We start from the raw sequence: 20,157 nt of genomic DNA, 5'->3' as shown, positions 1-20,157 counted from the left end.
GTCATGGTGAATTCTTCGAGGCGCTTGGAACTCTGGGACTCCCAGACTCTTCGATTCGAAATGATGGCATGTCTCTAACGTCCGGCGCTATGTCAGACAAATGCTTTCATTCATTCCATTCAGCTGTGGAATAGTTGCAGGAGAAGATTATTGCTCGAATATTTGACACAAGATTGACAGTTTCTCGAGCCGCACATTCCCAGCGGGTCGGTCGTGTGTACCGAAAAGTACCATTGTACCTATGAATGGGTAGTGTATTATGTGGTCTTGAGGTCTTCGTGTTTGTGCGATGATAGATGTACGCACGGAAGCTCGCATGTGGTCACACACGAGGTGCGGCGCGGGTTGGTGAAATCGGAGCACTAAGCACCGTAGCAAATGATGATGACGTGAGCTGTCAGGGTCTTTCGAGTCCGTGTGTCGTGAGGTCGGGTGTCATGGGGAGCTCAAAAGCCACCACAGGAAGCTTTCGAGAGCTGTGTCCGCAAGGCGCTAAAGTGGTTTGGGGAACAGATTTCTAGCCGCTGGCAGTTATGCCGCGCGCTGTTACAGTTTCGAAAGGTGGTTCACATTCTGTGACGGACGTCTCACGGATTCTTTGCCAAGCAAACCCAATCGCTCCATTTCCTGTGAACAGTCGTTTAAATCGATTTTCATAAATACTGTCCCAACTGCTCAGGAAGAAGGGGAAATGAACGTAGCTTTAAGTATAAGCCCTGGAGAGTCTTGCCACCAAACTGTGAACTCCAAAAACGGTGCACCGGTGCATCTATTAATTATCGACGACCAATTAGGGCAGATAAATCAATCCGAATGTGTTTCCCGTACCGTCTAAATCATACACTTTGAAGAGGAACTTAATTTTGTCCTCTGGCGACTGTCCGGCAAACTGATGGATGGCATCGATGAATTCCTGTTGAGTTGAGCCAGGTGTGTGTGTCGGGGGGGAAAAAGAGAAACCAAATGAATGGGTTTGTTTTGTGCCGCGCCAAAATGTCATTCCGCGGGCCCTGGTACACCTACCTGAAGCGAGATGGAACCGGAGTTGTCCTTGTCGAAGATTTGGAACACACGCTCGGTGAAGAATGGCTGGATGAAGAAGCATTGCAAGCAGATGGAGGAAAAGTAATACACCGTTACGGCATTGATTCGATTGATACGTTCATTTCCTGCTGGAAACGCCTGGATCGTGATGTGTGCGTACTTACGTTTTTGGAGGTAACAATTTTCTTAAACTCCTCCCGCCGGATCTCCTTCTCATTGCCGACCGTTTTAATGAACAGTTGCTCCAGCCGCTCCAGGGACGATTTGTCGAAGCCTGTTCTTGGGCTGCCGGGGGGGAAAAGCGAGGAAAAGAAAAACAACGAAATTGGACAGATTGTGTGTGAAAGCAATTAATGTAATATCGTGTTTCCGTAAGAAATGCGCGGTGCAAGGAGCATACTGGGGGTTACAATTTGATTTGCTTTCGTACTGGGTCATCTTGACGCCTCCTGGTTGACCTTAGCCTTTACCATTAACAACCAGGCCGGTAATTAGGGACACCAGCGGCGTGCTAAAGTGCATCCATTATAGCTAAAATCCCTGGAGGTAACTCTTCTTCGCGCAGTTGGATCGGTAATGGCTGTGCTAAAGCATTCGGGTAAGAAATCCGAACGGATTGGATGCCCAATATGGAAAATGGGTTCATCCCACCTGTCTTCATTGAGGGGGGAAAAGGTTATGTGTGCCTGTTTTGGTAATCCAGGTGGCATGGATTCGTGACTACGACACAAGATGGAAGTTCAGTTTTGTTGTTTTACTAGAAGCTCCATTTGTTTCCTTTATGCTCCTGTCATATGATGATGATACTTTTGAAGAACAATTCATCTTTCTGAACGTAAAAAATGAATCAATTAATGGCGCAATAATCGAAAGCACAATCATTGAAAGAGCAACGTTAACTGTTTTGTCTGTAATTAATTGACGTCACCTGATAATTGTGTGGCATGAAAAGGTTTCAATATAAAGCCCTTTTAAGGGATCAATTTACACATCAACGCTCACGAACTGCAATGTCTATTGTTTGGTTTTTGTTGAAAAGAATTCATTTATCACCGAACCGGCGGCTGTTGATGATATGTGAAAAAAGACACAGAAGCCTTCAGTATCAATCCGACCCCCGATTGTCTTGTGATCTCTCGGGTCCCCATTAAACATTGGACAAGTGTCAAACACTGGCCAGCGGTTGCCGCCGCTACTACCAAACATGGTAACCCCGCCAGAGTGTGCACAGATAATCGATCTTGCCCGGACCGCCGAAAGAAAAGGCATCACCTTGGGAAGCGCCCCCAGTGTGTGTGTGTGTGTGTGTGATAAACTGAATGCTCTCTCTCTCTCTTTCTCTCGCTCGGTGCGAATCGTTTCAGCAGAGTTAAACCCAAAGCTCGCCGAACCTGCCTAATTGGCTTTCCTTTGCGTACCAGATCGAAACCAGATCGCTCTACCGAAATGGGGCGAAAACGCTGGCGTTAAGGGAGGAATTTCTTCAAAACAAAGCACACGGATGGCTTCGGGGCATGTGTCAGCCAAAATGGGAACCTACACACAAGCCGAGCAAATCGAGCAAACCCGTCATGTTGGCCAAGGACGATGACGCGGTCATGAGGAGAGAGTGTTACTGCCCCCAGGTTGGTTGGAAGTCGGCGTGTGAGTAATGCCGGTCCGAAAGACGAGTGTAAATGTGGCGGATGTCTGCAGGGCCATCTTTGTGTTAACATGACGTTTAAATTTGCTTCATAAATTGTATCGAACGGAATGCTATTAAGTCACCTGAGAAGACACATGACTGCTGAAAGTGTAATTGAACCACTTTGCAAACACATGGACCTCCTGCTCATGCCATCGATAAGCAAACGCGTTTCCCTTCTGGAGCGATAATGCACCTCTGAAGTAGTCGTGGCCGATCGTTTACCACGTCACCTGGTGACAAATCGCAAACCCATCTCCCATAGCCGAGCGTCCAGCGCTTTCAACCTGCCTTTTGGATTGATCGCACCTGACATCTATCACGTGCCAGGTCTCCATATATCGTACGGCCATCCCCAGACACCGCCATAAATCTTGATTAGCCGCATGCACTGGAAGGCTGAGCACATGAACGATTCATTCGCGCGGTCCGCTTTTCGCATCTCATCCATCAGCAGACGGAGGGAAAACCCCTGGCACGATCAAACAAGGATGCACGCAGCTTGAGCGAAATAAATCACTCCGCCTGGCTGCTGCTACTGCTGCGCTCATCTGGTGGCGTGGTGCCGTCATGATTGACCGATTTATCGTAAACGGATTCCTCACGAGGGGCGCAGGTCACGCGATACAGCCGTCGATCACCCGCGGGCACGCCGAATTGACACCAGGCGCTGCGATGGTGGCGGTGTGGTTCGTCGTGCCCAAACCGGACGACTCCCTTTGCGGGGTGAAGAAAATCGTCGCAGAAATCTAATCTACCCCAAACTGATCTCGCATCTCGCATCCACGCGACCAGCCGCGAAAGTGGTATTTTTCAATGTTTATTCTCTCATTGTGAGGATCAGTCGTTTGTGCCAGACGTTCGTGACTCTGCATTCCGTTTATCTATTGTCGTGTCGTAAAAAAAACAACTGAGAAGGAAACAATCTACCTCAGCGGCAAGTGTGCCGCATCACGCCCCACTAACGGAGAAGCAAAACAAACACTGCCGACAATTCGAGGCATTTTGGCGGGGAAGAGCTCATGATGATGGAGTGTTTTGCAGTTTGTCAAAGTTGGTCACGAGTTCTTTCGCGATGGTCTGGAGCGGATCGTTTAAATTCGGAGTTTGCAAACAAAACTGAACTTTGTTGCGGAGTGACCAACGATCGACACTTGAAACACGGTCTAGGCTCAAGAAGGGGTATGCAGAAAGGGTTCCGAACTTGCCGACTGATCAAATATGATCAAATCAATGCTTTTGCTTCACCACACGCCGTACTTTGCAACCGTTTCTAGTGCTGCTATGACAGTCAAAGTGAAATCGTACCGCAAACGTTACATTTTAAACTCCACACCACGCTGTGAAGCAATAGGGGGGGGAGTTCACTAGGTCCCAAGTGAAAAAGCGGTAGCTCCATCCGGTAGAATAAAGTCAATACATATTAATTATTTACCATAAACACGCATCATCGTGAAACCGTGTCGTTTCCCACGGCGCGCGCAATGCTGGAGCGCAAACAGCAATAAACATTTTTATGTGAATGCAGCACGAAGAGACTCGCGCGCGCGCTCTCGAGTGCATTCGTATCGGAGAAGGAACCATACATTGCAAAGCATTGCATTTCGAGTGGCTGTGTGTGCGCAATTGCTTTTTTCTTCTTGCCAAACAAGGCCTATTTTTCACGTTCGGAACTTATTATACGGGAGGTTCGGATCTGGGCCGACCGTGGTGTGTAAGTTGATGAATCATTTGCTTTGCCAATGCGGCGGCATGCTTCTGGATGTGCATCTCTTTCCGTTTGGATTTGGTTCCCAATGTGCTGGCGGGTGCGTCTAATTCCTGCTCATTGCCTTTTGCCACCGTGCGTTGTTCATCTGTCTGCAACCATTTCAACTGGCCGTTTTTCACGGCTCGTAAATTATGTCCCCCTTGCTGCATGCTTCTGCTTGCTTCTGCTCCCCCTTCTCGATCGACGAGTCTTTATTTTTTCTAATATACTTGTTAACATTCACGCAAGCTCGGCGATCGATAAATCATGCACTCGCGAGCTATTTATCAATAGCTTCAAATACTCTGCACACGGAAGAGAATTCGGTTTGAGTGTGTGTGTTTGTGAAATTCTTGCTGCCGGGAAACTCACCCCTGGAGTGTGATGGGCCCAGGAGGAGCAGGAAGCCACCGGTGAAACTGCGCATGCAGCCAGCAACCGATCAGTTGCTGATTAGGCTGAACGCGCCGTACCCTAGGACGCAGCGCCCTGGGCTCATCTGGTTTTCATTCCATTTATTTTATTACTTTTCGCGACATAATTTATGAACCTTTGGCAGCAGCAGTGGGCTGGTTTTGCAGGCAGTGAGTGCGTAATCATACACTGGGGCTCTGGGCTATGGTGCGGGTACGTGCCAAGTCCTCCAGCACAGTGAGCACGAATCGCGGGTGCATGATTTACGATTTGTCAATCGGTAAAATGCATCCATTTGCGCTAGTGTCTCGTGCATGCGCTTGCTCTCCTCAAGCATCGTGGGTACGCGTGGCTCCGGCTTGCCAGACAGTCCTGCCAGGGCCGTGTGCAGGCGCATACGCGGGCCTTTGAATGGGTGAAACGAAGGCGTCGAAAGCAATAGAATGGGCTCGCACTGCGTATCGTTTCAATGGCTCTCAAGAGGAGTCTACGACGAAGAATGAATTGTGGAAATTCGTATCCCCATCGTACAACAAAAGAAACCATGCATGTTTTCAAGCATAAAGGCATCGACTGTGCCTGTCAAAGTCCGGACTGGGACAAAGATCTCTCGGAGCGTGGATCTTGAGGTACGGTGGAATACTAGTCGATCATTAACCATACACAGAGGTTCAATGTACAGATTCTTGCATCTTACTCATGAGTTTGGAGCGAGCACTCTCGATGGTACGTCCTAAAATGGCGCAGTTGATTGAACACATCTACCGTATCCATAGTTGAATCGCCGCTTCACTTTTCCGTTGGATAAAAAAATCGTGCCCCTACGCTCCCGATAGTCAATCAAAGTCGGGCCGGTGTTAGGTACGAGTGTGCCAGTGGCACGTTACTGTCACTTTAATTGGTTCTTGCTTACATTGTTCGTAACGGCACTTTACTGTGTGAAGAGCTATTCTGTCTTGACGCCGGTGCCGGTGATCGTGTTCCGAGTAGATCCACATGGCTGTCCCGTAGCTGCCCTGTTGATGCACTACAAGTGACTTAATTTATGCAGTGTAACATCGCTACCGCATTTGGCTCCCGTTCTGGATTTTGCCGCGTAATGGACACCCTCTTCACTACAAGCTATCTTCATGATGCTATCTCGCAGAAGCGCTCTACTCGATCTCATCCGTCAATCGGGCACGACGGCCCCACCACGGTCGGTGCTACCGTAATTTTGCTGTCCATCAAACCAACAGAGATCTACAGAGATGCACCGCCGAAGGGGGACGACGAACCCCGGTATCGATCAGGTGATCTTATCGCAAACGATCAAACACGATCGAAGAAGTGGACTGCTGCTACCTGTCTGATTGCGGTGGATCACACCGGCCGGCGAAGGCAGCGAACGTTGACGTTTCGGTTGCAAACCGGATTGCTGCGGTACTGATTAAGGGCAGGGAAGATGTAGTAAGGATGGTTCGGCAAGGTTTAAATGATGAACTTGCTATCTTGCGGCTCATACACTGGCAGGTGCCAAACACGCCTTGGACCATGACGAACTGCAGAGAAGGTGTGGTGTGTAAATGGTGAGGGGGGCGTCTATGGTACAAAAGTTCCCTGATAGATAGAGCAGTCATGAGTTGGGGTTTCGTTTTTATTGTAGCAGTAGTTCATGAAACCTTTTCTGAAGTCAGATGAAAAAAGGAACTCAAAAGATCTCCGGGTACGATTAAGATCTACCGTTTCCCCGATTCCAATGCCCATATGTGGCGACATGTAAAGAAAGTGAGCAAAACAACATCAAGCAAAACACCGAACGCGCCTCGTAACGCGACGAAACGGTTCTGACGTTGATGGTACGAGACACACAGGCAGGCAGGTGTAGCAGTTTTTCCGACCCATCAGCTGCTGAACGTGGCGTGTAAGCCACCACCACATTTGGGAAAAACTAATCACGGTGTCGTGATTGAAACAGATCCGTCCTTTCATATGCGCGAAGGTGTCGGAATGGTTGTGATGGATTTAATTATCCTTTAGGCACCCGGCTTCAAGCGTCGGTGTCCATGTTTATGGTTTTCAACGCGCGGCTCTCTTTAACAGGCCCTGCATGGTGTGTGTGTGCGATTTAATTATTGAATCGAAAGACTGATGGAATGTTGCGAGTGTGTAATGCGATGTGACCGTTACTTACCGTGAGTTGGTGAGGTTCGAGATGAACTCCATTATTTGATTGGTCGATATGAGGTTGGTGCAATCAACGTCGATTAGTCGGTAGAGCTTATCAAGAATCTGTGACGACGGATCATGAATGGCGTGTGAGGATAGTAAAAAGTAAATCGTTTGTGTCTGTGTTGTTTAATAGGCAGTCGGATTTAAAAGATCGTTTGTCTGCTTGCTTACCCCTTTGGCATGCCATATTTGACAGAATTTATCGTATGTCACCGTCCCATCTCCACAGAGCACGTACGCAACCGATTCCAACTGTTCAGCGAAATCGATCTGTTTCTCATCACTGTAAGAAAAACAAGAAAATATAATTCGGGCATTAACATATTTTATATTCCCAGTGAAACCTTTTAGTTCAAGAATGCTTCCTAAAATGAATTGATTGCTGCGCTGATAATGAGAGACGTAATAAGGTTTTGTACTATTTCATTGCTGTAATCATTACTTTATTGTTTATATTTTATTTCCAAGTCATCGATCAAACACAATGTTGCCCACAGACCAACAGAAGACAACAGCCAATGTTGCCAATGTACTTCATCCACTAAGGGTGAAATTACAAAACTCCAGCTGCCTTCAATGCCATTGCTTTGATTGCAGTCCAACCTTCCTCACCGTAGCGCATAATTCTACTCGCCTCAAACTGGAACCCACTGTTTGTCATCTCAAGCCACAGACAGACACGTATCCGTAAAGACTGGCAGTAATCGATCGGCGTTCCGTACACCCGTCGATATAGTTGTGATGGTGTTCCAACGGTGTAGTATTCCTCATACTTAAATCGGATGGCATCTGCACCGGCATGTGCCACAGCTTTCGTTAGTTCAACATTTTCGGCAGGTTCCGTGGTATAGCTCCAAGGATGGAAAATGTGATTGCCAAACGTATGCATATCGACGAACAAGAGGATATCGGGGCCAATGGACTCTAAAAGCTTGCTAATTGCTCTGGTTTCCGGTTCCGATCCGGCCTGTGGTCCGTTGTAGGTTCGATCTTTCGGTTCTACTGGCCTGTCATTCTCTTCCCATTTGTACGCAAAGTTGCCATTCAAATCAACACCAAAGGTTTGTGAATCAGGCTGTGGTGACCTGTTCTTGCTCCAGTACCGGTCTCTTTCCCTGGTAAACTCGTAGCCATCCGGATTGGCAATTGGAACGATCATCCAGCGGAACTGGGATAGTTCTGGATGATGATGGCCATTATAGACCAGCTCAAATATGATGAAAAGCGCGGTAGTCATAGCGGCCCACTCGCGGGCATGCAGGTTCGCCACCAACACGATCGTGTCTCTCGCGTTGTAGTTGATGGTCATCATGTTGATGTCTCGACCTAGCCACGTTTCGCCCAGTTTTTCAACGCTCACTTGTTTCGGAAATAGTTGAAGTAAGGTAAACATGAACTCGTTGGTTTCATCGTAAGATAGGAAGCGGTGCAGAGCGTCGGTTGGATCGTCGATGACACTGAGAATGGTAATTGTGTGTAGTTTGACCATGTGTCCTGGGAAATTCGCATATATTACCTTATTGAAGGATGGATTGCAGCAAGTAGCAGAAATATTGAAATGGAGCACATTTTGAGCACAATGTTTGATGCCATCGTTGTTGTGTATAACTTCGTTCAATGATGCTTATATAGCTTACAACAGGAACTAATGAAGTATTAAATGGGCTTGAATGATTCCATTTTCTATGCATGAATTAATATTTAACAAGACGCATATTGCTTTTTTGAGTCAATTAAGTGCCTAACGAAGCGTATGTATTATTATTTGCTTAAAAATGGTCATTGCTCAACCTGATAACACTGTAAACAATACTTAAAGCTACATCATGTGGAGAAAAATTAATTAAAATTTATGAAAAAGCCTAAATGAAGGCAGAAGATAAAAGTACAAAACTTCACTTCATCACCATTTTTCATTTTATTAAGGTGAAGAGACGTTCATTTCTGGTGTACACTTGACATCGATAAAAAACATCTATTTAATAGGACTTAAAATTAACTGTTCGGAATGATCGGAACGTTATTTGTCATGAAATGTATTCTTTATTTTGTTACAACATCAACACAGGTGATACGATTCTGCCGGTTTAAAACGCAATAACAAATGCCGTTTTCGAGAGCAATTTTCGTGTTGCAAGATAGATTAATTACTAGTTTTATTTTGATACTGATTTCAGTTCATCGAGGCTATCTGTATGTATGGGCTTATTGATGATTTCATGGTAATTTCATGTTCAAGTATCACATTCGTTATTATTCGGGATAGAAGACATCAACAATCTGGTTAGCTCTCACTGCCATTGCTGTAATAGCTGCCCATGCTTCCTGCCCAAAACGCTCAATATCACTCTCCTTAATCTGAAACCCAACGTTTGTCAGCTCAAACCACAGGCACACATTGATGCCCACAGAGTGGCAGTAGTCTAGACTTGACCCATACGTTCGTTGGAAGAGATGAGCGGGAGTTCCGACAGTATAATATTCGTGATACTTCTCCCGTATGATATCTGCTCCGACAATAGCAACAGCTCTAGATTTTCCTGAATCTGGCGCCTGATCGGTTGTGTAGCCCCAAGGGTAAAAAATGTGATTCCCGAAAGTGTGCATGTCTACGTAAAGTATCGTATTATCGGCATGCTGATTAAGAAGCTGGCCGATTGCACTGCTTTCTCGTTCCGAGAACGCGCTTGGCCCGTTATACGTCCGACTGCTAGGATCCACTCGGTATTTATTCTCATCCCATTTGTATCCAAAGTTACCGTTCAAATCAACACCAAAGGTTCTTGAGTTAGGCTGTGGGGATCTGTTCTTGCTCCAGTAGCGATCGTATATCCTGGTATACTCGTAGCCGTCCGGATTGGCCATCGGGATGATCATCCAGCGGAACTGGGATAGCTCTGGATACTGGTCGCCATTGTAGACCAGTTCTGATATGATGTAAAGCGCCGAGGACATAGCGGCCCACTCGCGGGCATGCAGGTTCGCTACCAAGATGACTTTCTTTTTCGCGTTGTAGTTGATGTTGATCACATTGATGTCACGACCTAACGCTGTTTCTCCGATTTTTTCAACGCTCACCTTGCCCGAGAATAGCAATGCTAATGTGTGCAAGAACTCGTTAGTCTCTTCGTATGTCAGGAAGCGATGAATGGCTTCAGTAGGATCGACGATTGCACTGAAATTGATGGGTGAGTTTATTTTGGCGGTGTTTCTACTAAAGCACAAGCTCATCACCTGAATGAAGTTGGTATTGTAGTGAGTAACAACAATATCGTGTAGGAAAACATGTTGAGCGCTATGCTGGAAGTCATAGTTGATTGTAACACTCTTAACGACAGAAGGTAGCCTTTTAAAGCTGAAAATAATTCGCTTTTTAGCCATTATTAGTGATGTTTATTTTGGCAAACGGCTAATGAGGCTTGAAATGAAATTCCTTGTTCGATGTCATAGTGTTTAACAAGTTTATTTTGTGTTACTGTTGTATTTTTAAAATATTTGTTTTAGTAAAATTAGTTAATTGGCCGGTCTCGTAGTACAGTCGTCAACTCGTACGACTTAACAACGTGCCCGTCATGGGTTCAATCCCCAAATTGACCGCGCCGCCATACGTAGGACTGACTATCCTGCTATGGAGGGGGATTCAATTAGTCACTGAAAGCCAAGCCCACAAGTGGGTACAGGCAGGCCTTGACCGACATCGGTTGTTGAGCCAAAGAAGAAGAAAGAAGAAGTTAATTGTCATTAGTCAAAATGAGTAAATTCTTAATTTAAATACAAGCGAGCTTTAATTCGTACAGTTGTTGAAATGGACTTAACATAAAACGTTTTTGTTTATTGCTATATTTATGTTTTAGCAAGGTTTTGTTGCTTCTTCTTCTTCTTATTTGGCACAGCAACCGTTGTCGGTCAAGGTCTGCCTTTGATGACAATCGGCTCAAAGTCTCTATAAAAAAGAAAAAAAGCTCTTTTCTTTTCTGGCTTGGCTTTCAATGACTTATTGATTACCCATTGCAGGATAGTCAGTCCTACGTAAGGGAACTGGGGGGGGGGGGGGAACCCATGGCGAGAAAGTTGTAAAGTCGTGCTAGTTGATGATTGTACCACGAAATCAAAAAAAAGTATTTATGTAGAAATAGTGAAGATAAAAATTTATAGTAATAGTAGCGGCAATGTTTAATTGTGTCAGATATATTTCGAACTACAGGCACAGCTCAAGTAATGACAGTAATTTATACATATGCGTTATTCTTTATTTATTTTTTATTTGTTTGTAGATCGTATCAGCCTTTTCTGCAGTGCAATGTTATTGGCGTTGTATTTAATCATGGTATTTTAGCATTGTGCTTACGTCGTTCTAGTTACAGGTGTATACTTTATTTATTGTTAAATATTTTCATCAGAATAGGACGTACTTTTACGCAGAAAACTTTCTTTGACCGTGCAACAACGGAAATTTCGCCTGGCCTGGCTTTAGATATTACTTAAATTGGACTTTTCAGCCATTGCATGAATGGCAACGAATGCTTCCTGGCCAAACAATATGATTTGATCCGTCGATATTTCGTATTCCTGCATGGTCTGCCTCAACGTGAGACATGTTTTTACTCCAATTGCATTGCAATAATCATGACACACACCGTAGGCAAATGGGAAATAATCGGATGCTATTCCAACATCAAAAAATTGTTGTGTCTGTTCGAAGATTGCAGCGCTACCAGCAATTGCAATGGCTCTCGTTCGGTCCGCGTTCGGTGCTGGCTCCTCCGTCCACGACCACGGCATGAGAATAAGCTGGCCGAACCCCTGCAAATCGACGAGCAGAACAGCGTCGATATGGTTGTGCATAAGATCCCGAAGAGCTCTTGTTTCCGGTTCGGAAAACGGGGCCGGACCACGGTATACCCTTCCCGCAGGATCGGCGCGTGATGGATTGCCGTTGACATTCCACTGGTTGTTAAAATTACCATCCAGATTCACGCCAAAGTTTGCATTGCTCTGAGGTGAACGATTCTTGTTCCACTTTCTATCATGCACTCGGCTGAACTCGTACCCGTCCGGATTTGGCATCGGGACTATGATCCATTGAAATTTGTTCGCTTCCGGATAGTTACCAGCGTTGAGTATCAGCTCGTGAATTATGTAGACAGCGGAAGACATGCCAACCCACTCGCGGGCCTGAAGATTCCCTATCACGATGATCTTTTTCGGGAGATTGTAGTTGATAACGATGGCGCTTACATTACGACCTTCGTACGTTTCTTCGAGCTTTTGTAGTTGACACTTTTCAGGATTTTCCGTTGCTAGTGCATCTAACCATTGTTGAGTATCTTCATACGATAAAAAGAAATCGAACACGTTGAATTCATCTGCAAAAGTCCTATTGTAGCACCTGTGATGTGATACCAATAGTTGTGAGCATCGTGCTGAGTACATCATGAACAACGTGAAGAGTACTTACTCACGCGGAAGATCGCCTGGTATAGCTTGAAATCCCGGTATACTGATAATGGTAACAAGTAAAAGCAACATTAGTGCAACGGACTGGCTGCTCAGCAATGAAAGTTTTTGAACCATATTACATGCGTGGAATTGAAGCACTGTATCACGAAACTGTACACTCCTGCAGGTTTTTATACCAAAAAATCAGTTGAGCAGTAATTACACGCATATTATGTGGAACAAATTATGAATGAAACAAGTAATTAACGCGCGACAAATTGAACGCGATAAGTAAACATCCCTTAAGCGTGATATACATTATTATTCATCTCAAACAACGTTGCCTAGATGTTATGAGAAAAATGTAGCTATTCTGTCAGCTATTTAAGTTTGTTTTTGTAATAATAGTACACTTGAACATACGTCAGTTTCTGTATCGTTGTATCATGTATCGTTTCAGGATACTTATCTAGATTCGGATCATCCTCGGATCATCGGATCATTCGGTCCATTCGAGGCATGTTGTTACGATTTGACAGCTGTACCACGAGACAGGAAAGGCAAGATCAGTCAGTAATGTGAAATAGTTAACAATACTCAATAATTGTTCTTATGTTCCAAGAAATTTTACTTGCATTTCATGAAATTGTAAAACTAAAAAAGAAAAAAAATTCGTTGTTTTTTTTAGATTGTCATTTATATCATCATTTATGGAAATTTTAAAACCGGAACAACTCAGAAATTCATACCGAATAAGCCATACATGTCAAATTGGTGCTTTTATCCTTCGTCCGCTTTGACTGCCATTGCTTGCACTGCGGCGAGTGCTTCTTGGCCGTGTGGAATGATATTACTTGGCTCAATTTCAAACCCATCACCCGTCAGTTCGATTGCAATACACGCTTTGACGCCAACAGAATAACAGTAATCTAAGCTTGATCCGGACACCGCGTACAATAGCTGCGGTGGAGTACCAACTAGATAAAATTGATTCGTTTGAGATAATACGGCCGCGGATCCGGCCTGTGCTACGGACATGAGAAAATCAGCGTTTGGTGCAGGCTCTGTCGTATAACCCAAGGGAATTAAGATGTACTCTCCGTATGTATGTAGATCTACGAACAGTACGATGGACTTAGCATATTGCTGCAGAAAATCACCTATTGCGCGACTTTCTGGCTCAGAAAATGCGGATGGACCGCGGTACGTTTCTTCCTTCGGAATGTTATCTTCTTCATTCAGGTACAACTCCCACTTGTAACCAAAGTTACGGTTTAGGTCAACCCCGAGGGCGTTGTCTTGCTGTGGGGCACGATTCTTGCGCCAGAAACGATCACCAGCTTTGGTATACTCGTAACCGTCTGGATTCGCCATGGGCACAACGATCCACTGATACTTAGACGCTTCTGGGTAGCTGTTGGAATTACGGAGGAGTTCGCGAATGATGTAGATGGCCGATGTCATGGCAGCCCATTCACGGGCATGCATGTTGGCTACTACAAAAACCTTCTTGTTTTGTTGCTTGTTGATGTAGATGGCGTTGATGTCACGCCCTTCGTACGATCGACCAATCGGTTCAACCTTGCACTTGTCTGGATATTTCGCCTCTAGAGCTGCCAACCATTGATTGGTTTCATCATATGACATGAAGAAATCCAGGGGGTTAAAATTGTCTGGGCTGTAAATGGGAAAGGTCCTTGTTGTATAAACGCAGATCAAAGAAAATCTTTGGCACTCACTCGGATTGCAAGTTTGTGTAAGGAACACTCTGATTGTAGGGGAAATTTGGCCGACTGTTTACTGCAGCCAGCGTTAGGGACATCAGAAATATTCTTGTCAGCAACATATTTCAGTTCTTCGAATGCTTGATGAAAACGATTCTCTAGGTTAGTTAGACACTTCAACTGCGCTGTGGTCATGTCGCAGTTTTATATATTAGATCATAGTTTATTTTCATTCAAGAAAACAAGTGGAATTCACTTAACATTGATATAACAAAATTAATAGTTTATTAAATTATGTTACGGGTATCAAATTTTAATTTTGTGTAGAGACTCAACGATAATTACTGTTACGTGTTACTTTTACGGTAGCTTTTGTAGGTCCAGTATAGTTTACACAGGAATTGAATGAAATCAGAATGATAAGTTGAAATGGCGTTTTTATGTCTTTGATAATTCAATAATTCGATAAATTTCCAAAATCTTTCACAAGCTGAGCTTATATAGCATATATTACATTGAAGCTTTTATTATTCACCCGCCTTAACTGCCATTGCTTGCACTGCAGCGAGTGCTATCTGCCCATAAGGGATGATAGTACTTGGCGCAATTTCATATTCTTCGTTGGTCAGCAAGATAATAATACACGCCTTAACTCCAACGAAATAACAGTAGTCCATGCTAGATCCCGACACGGGGTGTGCAAGATCCGATAGTGTGCCAATCACATAGTACTCATACGATTGAGATATTATGGCTTTGGCCCCGGCATGTGCTACGGACATGAGGAAATCTGTATTTGGGGCAGAATCTTTTGTATAACTCCACGGAATTAATATATACTCTCCGAAAGTTTGCAGATCAACGTATAGTACGATAGAATTCGAATTTTGGTTCAGATAATCACTTATAGTCCTACTTTCTAGCTCAGAAAATGCGGATGGACCGCGATAGGTTTCTTTGTGGGGATCATCATCCTCTTCGTTTAGGTTCAACTCCCACTTGTAAGCAAAGTTCCGGTTCAGGTCGACACCAGTGGCGTTATCTTGCTGCGGGGCACGGTTCTTGCGCCAAAGGCGATCCAATCTGGTGTACATGTAACCGTCTGGATTCGGTAACGGAACAACGATCCACTGAAACGTGGACGCTTCTGGGTAGTTGTTGGAATTAAGAATAAGCTCGTGGATGATGTAGATAGCGGAAGTCATGGCAGCCCACTCGCGGGCATGCATGTTGGCTACTACAAACACTTTTTTGCTTGGCTGTTTGTTGATGACCATAGCGTTGATGTCACGTCCTTCGTACGATCGACCAATCGGTTCAACCTTGCACTTGTCTGGATATTTCGCCTCCAGAGCTGCCATCCATTGAATGGTTTCATTATAAGACATGAAAATATCCAAGGGCTTAAACTCGTCAGGACTGTGAGTGAGAAAGGATCTTGTTGTATTAATCCACATTAAAAACCGTATTTGATACTCACTCAGATTGCAAGTTAGTGTAAGGAACACTCTGATTGTATGCGAAGTTTGGCCGACAGTTTACAGTAGCCAGCGTTAGGAATGCCAGCGATACTCCTATGACTAACATGTTGTGTTTGAGTTCTTTGAATGCTTGATGAAAACGTGTCTATATTTTAGGTAGACACTTCAATTGTTGTGCTTGAAATCTTGTATCGAAGCTTATATATTGGATCTTAGTGGCATTTTGAAAAATGGAAGAAATTGCAATTTTCTTAAACAAAAGAAATTAATTACTTTATGAAATAACGTTATATAATCAAATTATAATTTCGTTTGAGATGTCAATTTATGAAAATAACAAAACAATTCATACGAGTGCGTAACACGATAATGATAACATGAATTTGGAAAGTGGAAAGAAATGAACTAGTAGCGTCTATGAATAATCAGATAGCTTCCACATGTACTGGTTCAGTAATGATAAGTTGGGAAGGCGTTTAAATTGTCTCTGTGCATACAGTGTGTTGATGTGAGGGATCCCAAATTGTGGAATCGAACTAGAATAATGGAAATTAATATTTTAAGAAGACACATATCATCAAATCTCATATTCTCAATCTGATGTTTTGAACATTGATACTGACATGAATTAAAACGAATGCAGTTCTTATTAATACAAATCTTGATAAGACAGTATAATGAATTTAATTTAGTTTGGCTTTAAACATGGATCAATATAGTAGGATGGAAGTGTTTTTTAAATTTTCAAAAATACTCCTAGCATAGAATATTCAACCTAAAGACAGCATACGGATCGACGGATAGTTAAATAGCGACATTCCACTCCAAATCTTCACATTACATCAAGCGATCTTACTGTTGCATCACCTGATGATCGTGAATGTACTAAAGTTGCACAGAAAACTATTAATGCAAAGATTCCGTGACAATTTTGATTTTTAATGCGTCTTTTATTAATTCTAGATAGCTTGTATCTTTGCAGCGGTTCGTATCTCAAAACTAAACATCTCCAGTCGTAGCTTTATCCTTCGTCCGCTTTGTCTGCCATTGCTTGCACAGCAGCGAGGGCTTGTTGGCCGTATATAGGGATACCAAAGGTACGTATCTCGTATGACCGATTTGTCAACTTCATGGCAATACAAGCCTTTACTCCAACGGATAGACAGTAGTCGATACTAGATCCCGGCGCCGGTTTCGTTAACTCCGCTGCTGATCCCACCAAATAAAAGGGCGCATCGCGAGGTACTCTCGTGGGATCTGTTATAGCTTTAGAGCCTGCCTGTGCTACAGACGTAAGGAACTCAGCATTTGGTGCAGGATCTTTCGTATAACCCCAAGGAATCATTAAATACTCTCCGTAAGCTTGTAGATCAACATAGAGCACGATTGAATTCGCATTTTGCTGAAGAAATTTTGCAATTGCCCTAGCTTCGAATTCCGACAACGGTACTGGACCGCGGTAAGTTTCTCCTAGCCTATCATCATCTTCTTCGTTCAGCAACAAGTCCCACATGTAATCAAAGTTACGGTTTAGGTCAGTTCCGAATTCAGTTTCCGTTTGAGGGTAACGGTTTTTGCGCCAGAAGCGATCTGTGGTTCTTGTATACTCGTAGCCATCCGGATTTGTAATGGGAACAACAACCCATTGATACTTGGCCGCGTCTGGGTATCTGTTGGAATTACGAACAAGCTCGTGGATGATGTAGATGGCTGATGTCATGGCAGCCCACTCGCGCGCATTTAGGTTAGCGACTACGAAAATTTTCTTGCTTTGTTGTGTGTTGATATAGATGGCGTTGATGTCGAGACTATAATATGAATCGCCAATCGGTTGTACCTTGCACTTGTCTGGATATTCAGCCGCTAATGCTGCCAACCATTGATTGGTTTGATCATACGACATGAAAACATCCAAAACATTAAAGCTGTCAAGGCTGTAAGCAGGAAAGGTCCTTGTTGTATTATTGCGAATACAAATAAGCGTTTGATACTCACTCAGATTGCAAGTTAGTGTAAGGAACACTCTGATTGTAGGCGAAGTTTGGCCGACAGTTAACAGTAGCCAGCGCTAGGAACGCCAGCAATACTCCTATCACTAACATGTTGTGTTTGAGTTCTTTGAATGCTTAGCGAAAATGATTCTGTAGGTAAGGTAGACACTTGAACTGCTCTATGGGATGTGTTGTATCGAAACTTTATATATCGGTTTTCAGTTTCATTTCAGTAAACAAAAGAAATGGAATGTATTGGATATCAAATGCACATGATAATTAGTTTATGATATCATGTTTACGGCCATTAAATAGTAATTTCGTAACAAAAAGGTAAATACCAAGCGAATTGTATATTTCCATTGAAAACAGGAACAAATAGGTTTGATAACATTAATGATATTGAATCAATTAGCTTATTTGGAATAATTAATGAAAGAATCAAAACTAATCGTAATAGCATGAAATTCTACTAGCAATTGTTACAATCAAGAGAATCAGTGAAATGATTTTTAAACCAGACCAGAAATGTATCATTTGACGAAGGGTATTTATGAACGTTAAGTCGGGAATAAATTAAAATTCTTTTAATAGTTTTAATATGAAAGATTTTTCCTGTGCATTTGGACGCCGGTTTTAGGGCCGGTCTCATGGTACAGTCGTCAACTCGTATGACTAAACAACATGCCCATCATAGGTTCAAACCCTGAAAGGATCACGCCCCTTATAAATAGGACGGACTATCCTGCTACGGGTAATCAATAAATTACTGAAAGTCTTGCCCATTAGTGGTACAATCAGACCTTGACCGAATACGGTTGATGTTACAACCGTTATGTTATATGAGTGTCGATATAAATTGATAAGTAAATGAAATTATCTACCATACATTTGGTTGGGCTGTTGCGCACCGACTCCTGTAATAGAAAGCAATACACAATTCTGTTGTTCGTTGCATTGTATTTCATGTTATGATAGGAAACTTCCATTGATAGTGAACTGTCGAAATTTCAGTATCAATTTAAAATATTTCACCATGTGCTTCAAGTGGTCTTTTATATGAGGACTTTAAAAATTCCTCAAGAGCATAAAATTCCATCTGGAATATACGCGTCTGTTTTAGTATTTTGTAATGCATCTTTTATTAGTTATTAATAGGATAAACATTTGCAGGAGGTCATATTTCAAAACTATTAGACATGTTCAGTTGGAGCTTTTATCCTCCGTCCGCTTTAACTGCCATTGCTTGCACTGCAGCGAGGGCTTGTTGGCCGTATAGAGGTATAGCCGAGGTGTATATTTCGTATCCTTGACTTGTCAACTTCATGGCGATACAAGCCTTTACTCCAACGGAAAGACAGTAGTCGATGCTAGATCCAGACGCCTCTTTCATTATCTCTGCTGCTGATCCCACCAAATAAAAGGGCGCATCGCGAGGTACTCTTGTAGGATCTGTTATAGCTTTGGATCCGGCCTGTGCTACGGACGTAAGGAAGTCAGCATTTGGTGCAGGATTTCTCGTATAACCCCAGGGAGTCATTAAATACTCTCCAAAAGCTTGTAGATCAACGTAGAGCACGATTGAATTCGCATTTTGCTGAAGAAACTGGCCAATCGCCTTACTTTCCGATTCCGAAAACGCGGTTGGACCGCGGTAGGTTTCTGATTGCAGGTCATCGTCTTGGTCGGTTATCACCAGGTCCCACATATAATCAAAGTTACGGTTTAGGTCAGTTCCGAAATCAATTACCGTTTGTGGTGCACGGTTCTTGCGCCAGAAGCGATTTGTGGTTGTTGTATAGTCGTAACCGTCTGGATTCGCTATCGGAATAACGATCCATTGATAGTTGGCCGCGTCTGGGTAGCCATTGGAATTACGAACAAGCTCGTGGATGATGTAGATGGCCGATGTCATGGCAGCCCACTCGCGCGCATTTAGGTTAGCGACTACGAAAATTTTCTTGCTTTGTTGTGTGTTGATATAAATGGCGTTGATATCAAGTCCCCAGTACGAATTACCAATGGATTGTACCTTGCACTTGTCTGGATATTTAGCTTCTAATGCTGCCAACCATTGATTGGTTTCTTCATATGACATGAAGAAATCTAGGGGATTAAAATTGTCGAGGCTGTAAGTGGGAAATAAGGTCCTTGTTGTATTAATCCACATTAAAAAACCGTATGTGATACTCACTCAGATTGCAAGTTAGTGTAAGGAACACTCTGATTGTAGGCGAAGTTTGGCCGACAGTTTACAGTAGCCAGCGTTAGGAACGCCAGCAATACTCCTATCACTAACATGTTGTGTTTGAGTTCTTCGAATGCTTGATGAAAATGATTCTGTAGGTTAGGTAGAGTCTTCAACTGCTTTGTTTGAAATTTTGTGTCGAAGCTTTATATATTGGACCTCAGCGTCATT

The 20,157-nt window shown here is 43.5% G+C and overlaps 8 protein-coding genes across 9 annotated transcripts in view; all 8 read right to left on the bottom strand.

Annotated features, from left to right (window-relative positions):
* Nucleotides 1-20,157, bottom strand: part of LOC120955335 (NADPH oxidase 5) — an 88,177-nt gene that overhangs the window by 10,058 nt on the left and 57,962 nt on the right. For both annotated transcript variants that reach the window (XM_040376154.2, XM_040376153.2), the window contains exons 4-8: nt 7,275-7,386; nt 7,066-7,163; nt 1,209-1,329; nt 1,024-1,089; nt 829-913 (exon numbers count right to left, since the gene is read on the bottom strand). In XM_040376154.2, coding sequence (XP_040232088.2) covers nt 829-913; nt 1,024-1,089; nt 1,209-1,329; nt 7,066-7,163; nt 7,275-7,386 — 482 coding nt within the window. The remainder of the gene's footprint in view (nt 1-828; nt 914-1,023; nt 1,090-1,208; nt 1,330-7,065; nt 7,164-7,274; nt 7,387-20,157) is intronic.
* LOC120955345 (zinc carboxypeptidase-like) lies at nt 7,525-8,703 on the bottom strand. The gene is made up of 2 exons (XM_040376168.2): nt 8,620-8,703; nt 7,525-8,560 (listed from the first exon to the last, which is right to left on the bottom strand). Exons 1-2 carry the CDS (start codon nt 8,694-8,696, stop codon nt 7,657-7,659), a joined length of 981 nt encoding a protein of 326 aa, XP_040232102.2. The 5' UTR covers nt 8,697-8,703; the 3' UTR covers nt 7,525-7,656.
* Nucleotides 9,177-10,436, bottom strand: LOC120955343 (zinc carboxypeptidase A 1-like). Its single transcript, XM_040376166.2, has 2 exons — nt 10,338-10,436; nt 9,177-10,278 (listed from the first exon to the last, which is right to left on the bottom strand). The coding sequence occupies exons 1-2, from the start codon at nt 10,412-10,414 to the stop codon at nt 9,357-9,359; spliced, it is 999 nt and encodes a 332-aa protein (XP_040232100.2). The 5' UTR covers nt 10,415-10,436; the 3' UTR covers nt 9,177-9,356.
* Nucleotides 11,329-12,720, bottom strand: LOC120955337 (zinc carboxypeptidase-like). The gene is made up of 2 exons (XM_040376157.2): nt 12,562-12,720; nt 11,329-12,492 (listed from the first exon to the last, which is right to left on the bottom strand). The coding sequence occupies exons 1-2, from the start codon at nt 12,675-12,677 to the stop codon at nt 11,574-11,576; spliced, it is 1,035 nt and encodes a 344-aa protein (XP_040232091.2). The 5' UTR covers nt 12,678-12,720; the 3' UTR covers nt 11,329-11,573.
* LOC120955342 (zinc carboxypeptidase-like) lies at nt 13,218-14,469 on the bottom strand. The gene is made up of 2 exons (XM_040376164.2): nt 14,282-14,469; nt 13,218-14,220 (listed from the first exon to the last, which is right to left on the bottom strand). The coding sequence occupies exons 1-2, from the start codon at nt 14,386-14,388 to the stop codon at nt 13,323-13,325; spliced, it is 1,005 nt and encodes a 334-aa protein (XP_040232098.2). The 5' UTR covers nt 14,389-14,469; the 3' UTR covers nt 13,218-13,322.
* LOC120955344 (zinc carboxypeptidase-like) lies at nt 14,598-15,969 on the bottom strand. Its single transcript, XM_040376167.2, has 2 exons — nt 15,747-15,969; nt 14,598-15,685 (listed from the first exon to the last, which is right to left on the bottom strand). Exons 1-2 carry the CDS (start codon nt 15,851-15,853, stop codon nt 14,794-14,796), a joined length of 999 nt encoding a protein of 332 aa, XP_040232101.2. The 5' UTR covers nt 15,854-15,969; the 3' UTR covers nt 14,598-14,793.
* On the bottom strand, nt 16,376-17,929 carry LOC120955341 (carboxypeptidase B-like). The gene is made up of 2 exons (XM_040376162.2): nt 17,743-17,929; nt 16,376-17,681 (listed from the first exon to the last, which is right to left on the bottom strand). Exons 1-2 carry the CDS (start codon nt 17,847-17,849, stop codon nt 16,769-16,771), a joined length of 1,020 nt encoding a protein of 339 aa, XP_040232096.2. The 5' UTR covers nt 17,850-17,929; the 3' UTR covers nt 16,376-16,768.
* Nucleotides 18,856-20,123, bottom strand: LOC120955338 (carboxypeptidase B-like). The gene is made up of 2 exons (XM_040376158.2): nt 19,933-20,123; nt 18,856-19,867 (listed from the first exon to the last, which is right to left on the bottom strand). The coding sequence occupies exons 1-2, from the start codon at nt 20,037-20,039 to the stop codon at nt 18,955-18,957; spliced, it is 1,020 nt and encodes a 339-aa protein (XP_040232092.2). The 5' UTR covers nt 20,040-20,123; the 3' UTR covers nt 18,856-18,954.

The sequence above is a fragment of the Anopheles coluzzii genome, chromosome 3 (assembly GCF_943734685.1).
Source record: "Anopheles coluzzii chromosome 3, AcolN3, whole genome shotgun sequence".
In the NCBI taxonomy this organism is placed as follows: domain Eukaryota; kingdom Metazoa; phylum Arthropoda; class Insecta; order Diptera; family Culicidae; genus Anopheles; species Anopheles coluzzii.
The sequence above is the reverse complement of the archived record's forward strand: the minus strand, read 5'-3'. Positions and strand labels throughout refer to the sequence as shown.

What these genes read in the sequence shown, in the direction of transcription:
- LOC120955345 (XM_040376168.2), bottom strand. Translation starts at nt 8,696, where the DNA reads ATGGCATCAAACATTGTGCTCAAAATGTGCTCCATTTCAATATTTCTG. An exon ending in GCAATCCATCCTTCAATAAG is followed by an intron (nt 8,561 to 8,619) that starts GTAATATATGCG and finishes TACCATTCTCAG; the next exon opens with TGTCATCGACGATCCAACCG.
- LOC120955343 (XM_040376166.2), bottom strand. Translation starts at nt 10,414, where the DNA reads ATGACTTCCAGCATAGCGCTCAACATGTTTTCCTACACGATATTGTTG. An exon ending in ACAATACCAACTTCATTCAG is followed by an intron (nt 10,279 to 10,337) that starts GTGATGAGCTTG and finishes CATCAATTTCAG; the next exon opens with TGCAATCGTCGATCCTACTG.
- LOC120955337 (XM_040376157.2), bottom strand. Translation starts at nt 12,677, where the DNA reads ATGGTTCAAAAACTTTCATTGCTGAGCAGCCAGTCCGTTGCACTAATG. An exon ending in CCAGGCGATCTTCCGCGTGA is followed by an intron (nt 12,493 to 12,561) that starts GTAAGTACTCTT and finishes ATCACATCACAG; the next exon opens with GTGCTACAATAGGACTTTTG.
- LOC120955342 (XM_040376164.2), bottom strand. Translation starts at nt 14,388, where the DNA reads ATGTTGCTGACAAGAATATTTCTGATGTCCCTAACGCTGGCTGCAGTA. An exon ending in TACACAAACTTGCAATCCGA is followed by an intron (nt 14,221 to 14,281) that starts GTGAGTGCCAAA and finishes TCCCATTTACAG; the next exon opens with CCCAGACAATTTTAACCCCC.
- LOC120955344 (XM_040376167.2), bottom strand. Translation starts at nt 15,853, where the DNA reads ATGTTAGTCATAGGAGTATCGCTGGCATTCCTAACGCTGGCTACTGTA. An exon ending in TACACTAACTTGCAATCTGA is followed by an intron (nt 15,686 to 15,746) that starts GTGAGTATCAAA and finishes TCTCACTCACAG; the next exon opens with TCCTGACGAGTTTAAGCCCT.
- LOC120955341 (XM_040376162.2), bottom strand. Translation starts at nt 17,849, where the DNA reads ATGTTAGTGATAGGAGTATTGCTGGCGTTCCTAGCGCTGGCTACTGTT. An exon ending in TACACTAACTTGCAATCTGA is followed by an intron (nt 17,682 to 17,742) that starts GTGAGTATCAAA and finishes TCCTGCTTACAG; the next exon opens with CCTTGACAGCTTTAATGTTT.
- LOC120955338 (XM_040376158.2), bottom strand. Translation starts at nt 20,039, where the DNA reads ATGTTAGTGATAGGAGTATTGCTGGCGTTCCTAACGCTGGCTACTGTA. An exon ending in TACACTAACTTGCAATCTGA is followed by an intron (nt 19,868 to 19,932) that starts GTGAGTATCACA and finishes TCCCACTTACAG; the next exon opens with CCTCGACAATTTTAATCCCC.